The sequence below is a fragment of the Actinia tenebrosa genome, unplaced genomic scaffold (assembly GCF_029948245.1).
Source record: "Actinia tenebrosa isolate PJP-AT-01 unplaced genomic scaffold, QUT_ActTen_1.0 PGA_scaffold13__45_contigs__length_12533684, whole genome shotgun sequence".
NCBI classification, from domain to species: domain Eukaryota; kingdom Metazoa; phylum Cnidaria; class Anthozoa; order Actiniaria; family Actiniidae; genus Actinia; species Actinia tenebrosa.
The window spans coordinates 9,776,974-9,792,090 of record NW_028292573.1 but is presented as its reverse complement, the minus strand read 5'-3'; the positions used below and the strand labels follow the sequence as shown (position 1 = coordinate 9,792,090).

General features: G+C 38.1%; 3 protein-coding genes across 3 annotated transcripts in view; all 3 read right to left on the bottom strand.

Annotated features, from left to right (window-relative positions):
* The window catches only part of LOC148911791 (uncharacterized), a 2,360-nt gene extending 746 nt beyond the window's left edge, over window positions 1-1,614 (bottom strand). The window contains exon 1 of the mRNA XM_089028702.1: window positions 1-1,614. This exon is cut by the window's left edge and continues 746 nt beyond it. Within this exon, the coding sequence (XP_088884828.1) occupies window positions 1-1,490 (1,490 nt within the window). The 5' untranslated portion in view covers window positions 1,491-1,614.
* Window positions 1,615-2,223: 609 nt separating this feature from the next.
* LOC116290073 (uncharacterized) lies at window positions 2,224-7,677 on the bottom strand. The gene is made up of 6 exons (XM_031697055.2): window positions 7,428-7,677; window positions 6,327-6,401; window positions 5,752-6,063; window positions 5,071-5,277; window positions 3,117-3,202; window positions 2,224-2,809 (listed from the first exon to the last, which is right to left on the bottom strand). The coding sequence occupies exons 1-6, from the start codon at window positions 7,581-7,583 to the stop codon at window positions 2,806-2,808; spliced, it is 840 nt and encodes a 279-aa protein (XP_031552915.1). The 5' UTR covers window positions 7,584-7,677; the 3' UTR covers window positions 2,224-2,805.
* A 2,541-nt stretch (window positions 7,678-10,218) lies between these two features.
* Window positions 10,219-15,017, bottom strand: LOC148911790 (uncharacterized). Its single transcript, XM_089028756.1, has 2 exons — window positions 12,066-15,017; window positions 10,219-10,362 (listed from the first exon to the last, which is right to left on the bottom strand). The coding sequence occupies exons 1-2, from the start codon at window positions 15,015-15,017 to the stop codon at window positions 10,219-10,221; spliced, it is 3,096 nt and encodes a 1,031-aa protein (XP_088884882.1).
* Window positions 15,018-15,117: the final 100 nt, after the last annotated feature.

The following is a 15,117-nucleotide window of genomic DNA, read 5'->3' as shown; positions in this document are numbered from 1 at the left end:
GGTCCACTCTCGTTGCATATGAGGAAGTCAGTAGGAAGTGTACACTGTAAAATAGTGTACTTACGGCGTAGCAGACCAATGACCCTTTCCACATGGATTCTTACACTGGCGATGCCCCTCGTCTTTTCAACATCAACTGGGTCCAGTTGGGTCTTGCCTTTAGTGAATGCTGGAATAACCAGCTTTGCTTGCTTGAGGCCAACACTTTCTGCTATTGTGAACCCCCTGTCTGCCATTATCATGTCACCAGGCACTAGTTTGTCCAGTAATCCACAATTTTCAGTCAAATATTTGTCTGAGGTTCTACCTCCCCAAGCTTGTGATATATAGGAAATGGTTCCTTGTGGGGTAATCCCAATCAATACTTTTATTGTGTTGTGGTGTTTATAAGACGAAAAAGTTTGTGCCCGGGCTAGAAGATTAGTTGGTCGATCAATAAAAACTTCAAAGCAGTCTATGACCACAGTCACTTTTTTGCCAAACGCTTGCTGGAAACACATTGGCATAGTTTCCCATAGCTGATTTCTGTCTGGCCAGCAAATGAGTGGCGACAAACGAGAATCCATTACAATCAACCACAAAGAAAAAATCCTGGATACTGTTGGTAGAGATACTTGGAAACGGTATGCCAGTTCTTGAAACGGTATATTAAGTCTAAGCTTTATCAGAACCATGACAAATTCCTGAAATTTGCTAAGAGTTTGACTACGCCGAGTGATGCTTGTAGAAACGTGGTCAAAGATAGTCAACAGAATTTCAGTGGAAGGCAATCCAGTATAAAACCGAACTTTATCGTCTGTGTTAAAATAATCTTTAGTTGGAGGCTGATATCCATTTACCGAAAACATATACTCGAACTCCTCAGTTTGAGACATAGAAGATGTAGTCTGGCAGTTTTCGTTTTCAGTCTGGACGAAGACGCTATGGACGCGGCATGAGTTGGTTTGACTTACAGAGCAGGACATGGAATCATCATGATCACAGCTCGAACACAGATTTAAAGCTTGGCCTTCTTCTTCTACAGCTTCTTCAGTAGATGGACCCTCTGCAAAGTCGATATTTTCGAGGGGCAATCCACTAGCATCTAATTGTTGGCGTTTAACAGCAGCCTCATACTCGAGCTGTTCAAGAGACCTCTTTCGTCTTTCCTTTGATCGGGCAGCTCTCGCTTCCACGGCTTCATTATTTACTTGGCGATATTTAGTTTTACCAAGATTCAAGGTAGGCACCCAGTCGTTGTTGAATCTATCCCACGCTGCTGCCGGCCTTCCTGACTCGAAATGCCTTCCACAAACTCTCTCGTTTTTCAGAACATTCTTCCATTGTATGTCGTCGCGACTTATCGCCATAATCCATCTTTCTCGTCTCTCTCTGCTCAGTTCTTCAGCTTCTTCTCCTTGTTTATCAACAACAGAAGGTATCCTGAAGAATCCTATAGCCGTATCTTTTCTGCTATTACTTGAACAGCCTACAATAATACAGTGAACCATGACAAAAGTTGCTATACACCCGTGAAATGACGTGGTTCGATACGCTTTGTTTATATATATGCGACACCAACATGGCGGATAGCAACCGTCGTCAAGCAGTTAGTCACGTGAGTGAAAACCAAGAATTGAACGATGAAAATAGGTAGACGGCAGGTGGAGCTCTGTTTGGGTTGGACGCGGTGGACGTAGTGTTTACAAACAGTGCTATTGCGTAATGACATTACAGCCATTCTCAATCACACGCGCCGCCAGTGATTGTTTCTGTCGCGACGAGGAAGCTTTTGGTGCACGTCTATCAAGGCGTTTCCATGACATTTTATTAAAATAGGCAAGTGCTCTTATAGTTCTGTGTTCCGACAAAACCTTCTTCGTCGCGACAGAAACAATCGCTAGAGAGCGCGTGTGATTGAGAATGGCTGTAACTATATTACAGATCAACCAAGATGGCGTGTGGTTTTCTGGCTACAAACAATGCATGTGTAATATGAGGGAGGGGGAAGTGTGTGTGGTACGGGGCTTCGTCGTAGAAACGCAGTATATTCTTTTATTATAAGACAATACTGAGTCACAAGATTATATACTTGATATAGTTAAATTGTTCCTTGCACCGGCCCATCTTCGGACCTTTTTTGCGGTTCATTACGTCACCTTTTTAAAAAAAGTACGTATTACTACCAAAACAGGTAGAGTGACCATCGCGCCCAAAAAAAAAGCAGTCGCCAATGACGATTAATATAAACGTATCTGGTTACATTCCTTAAAAATTCCATTCATTACAAATATTACGGCCCAAAAGACCACATATTCTACATTTTCTTTGAATATTGTTAGGAGATGTATGGTTTAACCTGCATGTATCCTTCTGGTTCCTCTAATATGACTATCAATGTATTGAATCAGGGAGGTCCTCCAAGATTGAATGTAAATTTTAAAAGTTATGAAAATTAACAAAGAAGAACCACTTTCGTGGTAATTTTCATTATTTTATCAGCAACATTTTTATCTTAATTTAACATCATCATCATAACAAGTCTGCCCTTTACAATAAAAGTTTGCAGTTTGACTGCTTTCTTGATCAAGAAAAAAAAACCAAATAATTTAAACTGAACATTACATTACATTACATTACATTACATTACATTACATTACATTACATTACATTACATTACTCCTACAAATTTAACTTCAAAGAGTTTACCACTCTCGGTTAATGTTATCATGATAGTCTAAGCTATAAACCGAGTCAAAAACCATTTGTTGAACATTGAGGTATGTCTTTTTCTTTATCTAAAAGTATTCAAGACACTGAAGCTGGTTACCTGAAATTTTACAAAAGAAAAACATTTTCAGGCAATGAATGCAATATGCAACCCTATGAATGGATGGGATGGATGGATGGATGGCTGGCTAATCTCAATGGTGGACTGGGATGGCTGAATGAATAACTAAATGAAATTAGCTGATTGTAATGGAAGAGTAGATTAATGTTACTGACTGACTAATGAACACTACAGTTTTTAAGATATTTTACTAGCCACTTATGGTGTACATCCCTGGCCATGAGATTATTATCATGATTACTTTTTCTTCTTTTGGAATAACTGACTCAAAATATTTTTTACTTACACTCTATAGCCAGTGGTAGGAGCATTAAATGCATGCTGAGTTGTCACAACTGGTTGCTGGGCAATGGAGGTAGGAAAACCCTGTACCTGGAGTATAATAGTTATTATGGATCAATTAGTTAACAATTAATAGCACATGGCCATGGGAGAAGTTCATTAAATATAAAATTAAATAATTGCCATCCAGTGCATAATCCCCTATGCTAATGGCCATCAAGACTAGTACTTCATAACAAAAAATAAACCTCAAAGATCTTTAATAACTAATTGCTCTCATGTCATACTTTTACTTATAATAATCAAAGTAAAATATTTGATTATTTATCGAAGGTCATTTAAGTAAATTATAGTAACAGAACTACAGCTGTACATGTATATTAAGGTCAGTAGTTCCTTGGGCTACGTGGCTGGTATTCCAGGATTATTTTCACATGCTTGGTTTAAAGGGGTATAAGTCCTGAATTAACAATTAGCCTGAATAGTAGAGATCTATGAGGAGGGGAAAGGAAAGGAAAGGGGCACCCTTCCCATAGAGGGCTGTTTACACAGGCTAATCTAAATGATCTCAGTAACTAATTATTAGCCAGGCTCAAAATTATATGTGAAATAGACTGTTAAAATTATTCATGGATTAAAAATTACCCTCTAAAGGATCATAGTTGGTCCAAGAATGGGAAAGGACATAATGATGGTCATGAAGTCCCCATTTTCTTTGTAAGATTTAAAATCGATCTTATTCTAATCAGGTTTATTTTTGACTATATGTATAGTTTTTATAAGTACACATGTTTCAGTTGCAACATGTATTTGGAACATAATATTATTTAAGGGCAACTCCATGTAGGGACAAGTTTTTTTTTCAAACTATTAAGCTTGGTTCCTTGGAAATGTTTTTAAAATATGCCAGCCAAACTGCGTAAGCATATATATATGTAGCACATTTATTTGATAAAATATATATTTCAAAGTCCATGCATCTCATGTTGAGCCCAAGTCTTTACATCGGTTCCCAGCTTCGATTCTTTGACTTCACTTCAAAGCATTTTGTTGATCTTTATTTACATTAATACTTCACCTTATTGATTTTATTTAATAATATAACACATACATAGGGGTCTAGATGGAGAGGGGGCACAATGGTTGGGGGCTAGATAGGGATGGGGCATAATGACCAGTTACTGGTTGATCAGGAGGCATGATGACATAAGGCCTGATCTCTTGGGGAAGGGGTGTCTCAGGGAAGGTTGGCACATAGCAGAGTGGGCAGGAGAAATAACATGTTAAGGGCAACTACATCTGGGGGCAAGTTTTCCTTTGAAGCCTGGTTTCTTGGAAATGTTTTTAAAATATGCCAGTCAAACTTTGTAAGCATATAATAATGTAGTGTATATTAAGTTGATAATATATATATATATACATATATTTCGAAGTACACTCATGTCATGGGTTGGTCAAGAGGCATGAAGACATAATAATAATAATAATAATAATAATAATAAATTATGATTTATATAGCGCTAATATCCCCTTGGTTCAATGGCGCTTTACAAGAAGATCTGATAAAACATATAAAAATATAACTATATAGATATTTAGTGTGGTTAAGTGGTATACATTAAAATCTTTAAACAATAATAATTACAAACAACATTATAAATACATCATATTTGATAGACTTATTGTTTTACATAAAATTATGAATCAATGATTGAATAATTTTCAACATTAATTGGCTATTATGTATAATAATAATCATTATAAAAGTTTGTTGAAAAGTAAAAACATAGATATCTAAAATAAAACTACTAAAAGAATGCTTGTTGAAAAAGCCAGGTTTTAACATAAGGCCTTTAGAGTTACCCTGACCGGCCTGCTCTGATATATGCCAACCTTCCCTTAGACACCCCTTCCCAGAAGATCTGCTGAAAGCTATTTAAGTTCACATGTGTTCTTACTTGGTGTGTAGGTGTTACAGCCATTGCACCCTGTGGACGAGTCTGCATCATATACCCTTGTCCATCCACATCCTGGTTTGGTGCCGGATAGACAGGTCCTCCAGTCATTGCTGGGACAGCCACAGGCATCCCATTAGGTCCCTGAGTCATGACATAAGCACCAACAGGACCTCCTTGAGTTTGAAGGTAGACAATCTGTCCCTGGTGCTGAGGAACAGAAACAGAAAGACTACGTGTATAAAAGGTACATAACTGATATTGAAAAAAACAACATGCAATTGGCCTATAACACTCTGACGTCACATCAAAACAATCTATTGTTTTAAAGCTAGGGATCATGGTCGCCAGAGGGGGCAAAATAGCAGCAAAACGAATTAAATCACAATAAAAAATGGTTAATTAGACGGGGAAAGGTGATAACAGATAAATGTTGTACTAAATATCCCAAACAAAAGAAAATTTTGCCTAAATTCCTATCATTCTTGCCCATGTAAACAAGCTGTGACGTCATAATGTTATAGGTCAATTAACCTGGAAACATTTGGAGAATATTTCCATTTACAGCCCCCAAAACAGTGAGCAAACTAAACAGCATTCTTTGATTAAAACTTGCTCAAACTAATCCCCATCTCAGATTCTGGGATGAGAGGATTAAAGGCATTATGTTCTAGTATAACTTACCATTTGTTGTGGAGTAGACGTGTCGCAGCAACAGCACTCGTAACCCATACAACAGCAGATGGAAGACCAGATACCAACACCAAATTCAACAACAGCAAAGATAATGATCATGGCACCCAATCCAACACTTACTCGGCATTTATTTGGGCATTTAGGTGAAGAGGGTGTCCATGTACATTCACCATCTGAATTGCAGGTTTCTGTGCTAGCTCTTCCAGAAGACGCAATTATAGCAATTCCGATGCTATAGCAAATAATCATCGTTCCAGCAAACACAGTTCCCACAATGGAGAATGCCAAGTAGGTGCCAACCTTAAGAAATAAAAACAATTATCTGATATTTATTTTTCATAATAATTTATTTCAAAAAAGTGGCTAATAATTTTGAATTTTTCACAATTTGAGTGTCCTCACTAAAAGATTAGTTTTGCTTCTCAAGATAGTAAAAAAAAAATTCTAATAATAATTCTTTTGTTGTTCTTCAAATTGACCTGCATTGGGAATACACTGGGAATGTGCACATTAGTTAAAGGGGGAAAAAATCACACAATCTGATAACAAGGAATTCTACTTACCAAGGGAGCATTGGGTCTTGCACTGTTTGGAATGCGTTGAGTAGCAAAGCATCCAAGAATCCCGGTCATGAAGAACTGTAAAAAAATATTTTATTTCTATAATTTTTATAGCATTAGTAACAAGCCTTGATTTCATTCGTCTGGGGATGGCATAAGTATGATCTATGCCGAAACATGCCATGGATCAAACTATTGTTCATATATTTGAAAGTTATTAGAATAGCAATTTGGTGGTTTAGCAGAAGTGCATTCACCTCTCACTTATAGTTATCAGGTTCGATTTCTTGGACTACATGAATATTGTACCTTGACAGTCTTACAATACTACCTACCATTTGCCAACAACAGGAATTTACAGCAATGTTTCAAAAAGAATTATAACTATTCTCCTATTCCTTAACATTTTGAAACCTCTAGGCTGGCATAATGACTATTACTTGGTTTGCCCCAGGATGGGGGGAGGGGTGGGCAACCCACAGGAAATTTGACATTATTCAATACCCCCACAGCATGGAATTTGACTTGGCCGCCATCTTGACAAAGCCAGAAAATACAATAAACATATTTATTATATAATTACCAATGAAATATCTATTTTTTTCTATTTCGAAAAATTGATATCGTCACACGCGAAAATAACATGTTTTATCAAAAGACCCGTATCTGCCCGGGCGCGCGCTCTTAGAAAAACCTTCGGGAAAATGGCGTGAGCAGGGCCGTACGGCCCTGAATCGATGATGAGGAAGTATAACGTGGGGGAATGTGGGCAAGACTTCCCAACAGTGTTTTTAATAGTGAACGTTCCACAGCTCATTAGGGCTTGTAGTCAATCAAAATGCATCAGTCCGCTAGTTATCCAAAATTTCGCTGCCAGCACAAGAAAAATAATAATACTTTTGTGGTCTACTGAGGCATATATATAAGTATTAAACATCATAACCATTGATTTGAACGGTGTTCTAAAGGGAGGATTATCGATTATCGAGTATCAAATTGTTTTAATCCAGCATTTCAAGGAAGTATATTGCGTCCAGAAGACGAAATTTAAAACTCTGGTCCTGCGATTGTCAGTCGAACATAAGTTTTGAGATCGTTGCTTACCCAAGCACCCATCCAGATTGCAATCACTCCTTCAGTCTGAAAAGCATCTGGATCATACATGGAGGCTCGATCAGCTATGCCAAAAATGATGCACAATCCACCGAGGATCAAATGGCAAAAGGCTGAATATCGTGTGTATCTAAAGTTAAAAGCCATTCTTCAAATCTCCATACAAGGATTTCGAAGATTTTAAAGTGTTCTTGTTCGTTTCCCTACAGTCACGTTATCGACGGGTAGGAACAAGCCGAGCAGCTCTGGGTACGAGAATGGAAATACGTATTACAGTGGAACCCCGCCCTAAGGACACCCGCTTGCGTGTAATAAGGACGCCTCGTTATATAGGACACGTTTCAAAGTCCCAACGAAAGCTCCATACATTTTCTGTGAAATTAACCCGCTTTATAAGCCGTTAATAAGTACAAAGAACACATTTCTAGGACCTTCAAAAAATAACCACGCAGAGCGAAAGAAGTGCTATTTCTCAATGATCGCGGGGTAAAATTTCGAGGCTTAATTTCACGTTTCAATGATTTTATTGACATTTTTGATGAATCCCCATACATTTTCTTATAACATGACACCACAAATACCAAGCTTGGGCTACCTGTGCATAAACAACCCCGCATTAAGGACACTTAAAATTTGAAGACGTATTTACTGTATTTGTATATTGACATAATGAGCTGAATACGGATTATGTAACTGCTTCCCAGTAGTTTTGGGCTTCCTTTGGTATGTCATTATGGGCTGTCGAAACATGTGCTCTTCAGTCCAGGAGCGAGTTTCGACGAGAAGACATTTGGAAGAATAAAGGAGTTGTTTTTTGTTGTTTTTTCTCGCCTTTGTCGTCCCTGTCGGGGCCTCCTGGCCTCAGTTCTGGTTGGGTTCACACCCTGAATGACTCGGGAGCAGTCATAGATTATATTGTCAGTTTTTGCGTATCAACAGACGACACACTGATCATTGCAGTATAGTTTGCTATTACACCATAATGAAATAGATTACGCTCGATCTTAGCCGGATTTGAAAAAATTAGTTCAATTAGTTTGGTTCAATCCCAGTATTTTTAATTTGAACTCTGTTCAGGAAAACACTAACAGATTTCTTTAAATGAAATTATACAGCACAGTACAGTATAGTACAGAAATGGTGTAGTGCTTGTACAGTAATGTATTTTTTGTTTCAGTTTAGGCTGTTGTATTGAACATTGTAGCTGAAGTGTGCAGTACAGTCAAAAGAAAACAGTAAACAAACAAATCTCACAGACGCGTTTAAATTAAATTGTACAACACAGAACTCTGTTTGAAAGCAGGTTTCAAAGCATGATTTTCATTGATTATGTTTCACTTCCGGAAAACTGCGCATGCGCCAAAAATGGATAATGCCAGAGCCCTCGTTATATGCCGCAGGCCGAAAGAAACGCAGGCTCTGGGTACGAGATTGCCTTGAACCTTGACACGAACCCAGTTTCGAGCTCACTGATTAGTCATCTATTGAGCAATAAAAAATACTTTTAAAATACCAAGAGGTGGACGTGAGAGGCCTTTTCTGGGTGGACGTAATGTCTACAAACTCTGCCATTGTCATGCTAATATGCCAACCATTTTAACTATAGGCTTTGTCATTTTGCTTTGTTACAGATTGTTAAATAGATTTTTCGGTTAGCATTTTACCCATAATTAACTATGTTGTGCCCAATCTCGCACCTAGAGCGTTTCTTCTGGCCTGCGGCAAAAAACGAGGGCTGCGCATATTCCATTTTTGGCGCATGCGCAATTTTCCGGAAGTGAATCATAATAATCAATGAAACAGAGTTCTGTGTTTACTAACCATCAAAATAAAAATTAGAAATTGGGAACATATCTTAAAAAAATTTTTGGCAAGTCTTTGAACGCATGCACTCTTATACCGGAAGTCCAAGAAGTCCTGGTCTCCAAAAATGGATTATGTCAGAGCCCTCGTTATTCGCCGCAGGCCAGAAGAAAGGCAGGTTCTGGGTACGAGGTTGCATTTTACAGTTTCGTACAGAGTTTCCGCGCATAGCGAGACAATAGTTTATTATACGCGGCAACTCCAACTTCGACTTGGAACTATTATTCGTGGTCACCGCCTGAACGTTACTATAAAAGGGAATACTATCAATAGCAATCAACCGAAGAAAAGCTAGACATTTTGTCATCGTAAGCCCACCTCTATCGTATTAAATCGGCTAAACTGTGGTGCTTTCTAGCAACCAGTGCACCTCGGCTTTGTCCCTTATTAGAGAGGCTCGTGGTCTTATGGCTACAAACACTGCGATTGTAATATATAGGGGGGGAAGCATTTGTGGTGCTTATTATAAGTGCATTCTGAGTATGACTAAAATATTTAAATATTTCATTGAAGGCAATTAATGCAAGATTTGAGATGCATTTGATATAGTTCACACTCAGCGGGATGATTGTCATTTCTTGCACTGCCGTCTTTGGACCTTTTTTCTGAAGCGATGTTTTCTGTGCATTTGAGAACCGCATTTGCGAGTAGTTTTCCTTTGACATCAAGCGGGATCCCTGTGTTGTGTACACAGACGTACGGACGGACGGGATTGACGCTAGCTAAGCCACAAAACATAACGTACGAGCAAAGCCATAGTTTACGTCATTGCAATCTGTGGCACTGGGAGTAAAGCCTTTAGCCTATGGTTTCGAAATCACAGTTTAAAGAATCTGTGGTTCTTTATATAAATAGGAGGGGTTCACTTAATGCATCTCTGTGGTCTTCACTGATGGTCACAATTGGTACTAACACCTCTTTAGACATATTGTATAGGTGTCACAGCCGTTGCACCCTGTGGATTGTGCATCACATACCATTGTCCACCCACAGCCTGGATTGGAACTGGATAGACAGGTGCTCCAGTCTTTGCTGTGACAGCGACAGGCATCCCATAAGGTCCCTGAGTTAAACAACTTAATAGAACGTGTAACCAGCGTGTTACGAAATGTAGTTAAGGTCTCTCGAAAAAGGTTGTAGAACGTGTATGTGTTTGCTCCCCATTAAATTTCACCCATGGGGACTGATCAAAATGTTCATTCATTTGCTCACAGTGAATTAATTGGCACATGATTTGAGCTGCAAAGGGCTTATTAAGGCCAATCTAGACGGCACAACTTTTGCCTACAACTTGTACGCGCGTACGCTGATGACATAGCTACATCTCGAATTGCTTCGTCTAAATTAACCGTACAACCAGCTCACAACTGTCGCACGCAACACGAAAAAAGCTGCACAACTTTGAGATTTTCCTCAAAGTTGTGAGCAATTTTTACGAAAAAAGCAAGACTGAGGGGGAGAGGGTGACGATATGGAACCGGAACCAGAAATGGCACTTCCAAATGTTACGAAAACGAGGAAAACAAAACAATGCAAAGACGAAGAAAAGAAATTTTCAAGCGTTGAAATCGAAAGGTTGGTTAGCGGATGGGCAAAAGAGGAAGTTTTATTCAACTGTAAGCACTCGTCTTATTTCAACAAAGATCATAGAGCTGCAGCAATGCAGCGAGTAAAGTCGATTAATCGTGCTATTTTGTGACTTGAATGCTTATAGTTTTCATGTTTAGACGTGTGGTGTTGCTATTTTGCTCATAAATTCCCGTGCTATAGTTCTAGCTAGGTCAAATTGGAGGTTTCAGTTTCTTTCTTTTAAATAATTTGGTTCGCTGTACTACGCTTTCTGTCCGCCATCTTGTTTGTTGCCGTCCCCAGTCTCCTAAACAACAAACCAAGCAAATTACGTGCAACTTTTTTTGTGTCGTAAGTTGAAAGTTGTGCGCGTCTAGATAACGGCTACAACACGTTATAAAACTCTCGCGTGTACAAATGGTAGGTAAAAGTTGTGCCGTCTAAATTGGCCTTTAAGAGAGCATACAATACAATACAATACAATAACTTTATTTATACTTGAATTACAAGATAGCAAGTACATGCTAATATCTCCAAGTTATAAATAACCTAAACTAAAAATTAAAATTACATGATGCTAATATAAAAATATGGATGTAAACAATGAAATAAATATATGTATATATGTAAAATAAAATTAAAATAGAATTATCCTCTACAAAAGGTACAACAGTCAATATCAAATTTGACTTTGGAAATTTCCGATTTAAATTTACTTAATTCGTGCAACAATCTCATGTTGTTTGGAAGAGAATTCCATAACTTACTACCCTGATAAGCCAAGGAATGAAGACCATAACTAGTGGTGTTTACTCTAGGTACTATAAGAATGTTATCACCCCGTAAATTAATGCTACAATTACGTAGTGTAAATAACTTAGAAATATATTCAGGAACCAGTCCGTGCAGAGCCTTAAATACTAATATTAAAATATTGTGCATTCTCCTATTATACAAAGTAGGATGATTAATACGCAACAATAATTCCTCATATGTGCTTTTATGATCATTATAAATAAAACGCAAAGCGCGTTCATTAAGTTTTTCTAATTTGGTTGAATTACCTCTCCCGCAATGATGCCATACAATAGAACAATAATCTAAATGAGGTAAAAAATAGGCATTATATAATTTGACTTTGGCATCAGTATTAATTAGTTTCTTATGTCTTTGTAAGACTTGAATTTGCTTGCCAACCTTCCGTGCTATCTCTGTAATGTGTTTGCTGAATTTTAAATCTCTATCGATAGTTACACCTAGTAACTTGACATCATCTGCAAGACTGACCACCTCACTACCAATGGAAAAACAAGGTGTGTTTATGCCCTTGCTCTTGCCTAGCCACATGGTAGTACATTTATCAGGATTCATCATGAGGCCGTTGGAGCAGAACCACGAATGAGCAGTGAGAAGATCAGACTGCAGATGCCTATGTAGTAGAGAAACATCATTACTAACATCAAAGATCTGGGTATCATCAGCATATGAACTAACCTTAGACTGAAGCTCAGATAATAACAAATCATTGAGGAAAATATTGAAGAGGAGAGGGCCTAATACAGACCCTTGAGGAATTCCTCTGATAAGTGGGCTCCAATCAGAAAACTGGTCACCCAATTTAACTCTCTGAAAACGATCCGTAAGATAATTCCCTATAAGTGAACAACTATTAAAGGATAAACCATAAGCAGCAAGTTTAGCTAGAAGTAAGTCATGAGGCAAGCTGTCAAATGCCTTGGACAAATCAATACCAATAATAGATGCAAAATGCTGCTTGTCCAGACCACTCCTAAACTCTTCTAATAAATTAAGCAAAGTAGTCTCGCAGCTATAATGCTTACGATAAGCTGATAAAAACTGGGACAGCTTGTCACAAAAGAAATTATTTAACTGACCTGCAATGACTCGTTCAAAGATATTACCAAAGGCAGCTAAGGTAGTAATGGGTCGATAGTTACCCTTCGAATATTCAATGCCCTTTTTATATATAGGTGTGACCTGACCCAACTTCCAACAAGTAGGGAAAATACATGTCATAATAGCATAATTAAATAAATTAGAGATAACTCGAGAAATAACAGGAATACTATCTTTAACTAGGCGAATAGGAATGTTATCATAACCTGACGACTTTGATGAAGAAAGAGAAAGCACTATATCAGTAATAGTAGAAGCACAAGTGGTATGAAAGCTAAACTGATTATTCTGATTATTAACTCCTAACATACAATTATTTATAGTGCAGATACTGGGATGGTTTGAAAAACCCGTACCATATACTTCATTGCTAGGCAAAGGGAAATTCTCACAAATACTAATGAAATAATCATTAAATAATTTTGCAATAGTAGACTTATCAGTGATAAAGTCATTATTTTCTTGTAGAACAATGTCATTAGCTTGTCCTTTCTTAGAATGGAAAAGAGAACCAAAGAATTTCCAAAAATCTTTAGGCTTAGAAGAACATCGATCTGCTTTCAGATGAAAATAACTTGCAATTGACTTCCGTCTAAGTGAAGTGCACAAATTTCTTTGCTTCTTGTACAGATTCCAGTTAGTAGGGCTGGGATCACGTCTATATTTACGCCATAATCGGTTTCTGTGTCGAATAGCTTTTCGCCACTGAGGAGTCAGGTAAGGTACATGGCCACCCCTGAGATGGAACTGCTTAATTGGAGCATGAGTATCTATGACATCAGTAAATAATTTACTAAAGGCCCAGGCCTGGTCAGACACATCATCAAATACGGAGATAACATGAAAGGGTGTTAAGGCAAGGTCTTCTAAGAGTTCATCTTTATTATAAACTTTGAAGTTCCTATAAGTAACCTTCCTTGATCTATGATAATTGGAAAATGTTCTCATAATGGTGTAAACCAATGAATGGTCACTGAGATGTGGTTCAAAAACTCCAGACGATAGAAACCTTCTCCTGTTACTAGTGAGGATTACATCAATGAGAGTTTGTGATGATTGACTAATCCGTGTGGGTTTGTCAATCAAACAGTCCAGATTAAATATATCACATAAGTCCACAAGGTCACGGCCACTGACATCTGGATCCATTAAATTACAATTTAGGTCACCAAGTAGAATGAGGTCATCACACATTGATGAAGCAGAGTCTAGTAAGCTGAATAGCTCATTAAACCATACAGCTGACGTGATACTGGGTGGTCGATATGCACCAATCACCAAGAGCCATTTCTTGCCTATCTTTAATTTAATTGAAGTGGCCTCAAGTTTGTTTAAGGTAGGCATCTGGATATGATGAAAAACAATACTAGAGCGCCAGAAAATCATAACGCCACCACCACGAATAGATCTATCACATCTCATGAATCTGTAGCCTTCGACAGCAAACTGAGAGTCAGGGAACGACTCATCAATTTTAGTCTCTGTTAATACCAGGACGTCGAAAAGTCGAGATAGCAACCAAGTCTTAATAACGTGAAACTTAAATCCAGCTATACTATTCACATTCAAGTGTGCTAGTTTAAAGTTCCTTTCGTAGGGCTGGAGAAAGTCCCGGAGGCTATTAGCCTCGGCTTCGCGACTATCATTGAGAAGAGAACCAGAATGAATAGAATCATTGAGGTTTAAATCGTCGAGCTCCAAATTGCTGATATTAGCAAACGGTAACGACTGTAGATCCAATATACATGTAGGGCATGTCCAAGCAAAATTTAGGGTATTTTGCAGGTTTCTATATTCAGTAGGTGAGACGCCGCCACATTTGATGTGACACCACTTGAAACATAAGTCACATTCAATTGCTCGATGAGTCTTGGCCACAGTCTTCATACAAACAGAACACGAGGTATTAGTACTGTTCCCTGAGAAGATAGGCCCTGGATTAGGGTTGATATCACCACTAGTAGCAAGTCTATTCAAATTAAAAGTAATTTGAGCATTGGGATAACGGCAAATTCGAGTAGAAAAGTACTTTCTTCCACGTGGTCTTGTCAAATAATCGTAACCAGCAAGAAAATAAGCCGTCCTTCCACTGATAAGCAAGCCATGGTTAATAATAAACGACACTCCGAACTTCTGGTGATCAGAAATTTGATCAGAAAGTTCAAAAGACAACGAAAATCCCAAGAGAAGTAATAAAATGGCGGAGCTCAAAAATACACGTCTTGCCGCCATGCTGACCGCTGACCCGAGCATGTTCTTTTACTTGAATGAAGACTGAAGGCCTTTTTACTTTCGTATTAGCTTAAAGTGTGTTAAAAAAGGAAGAAAACCA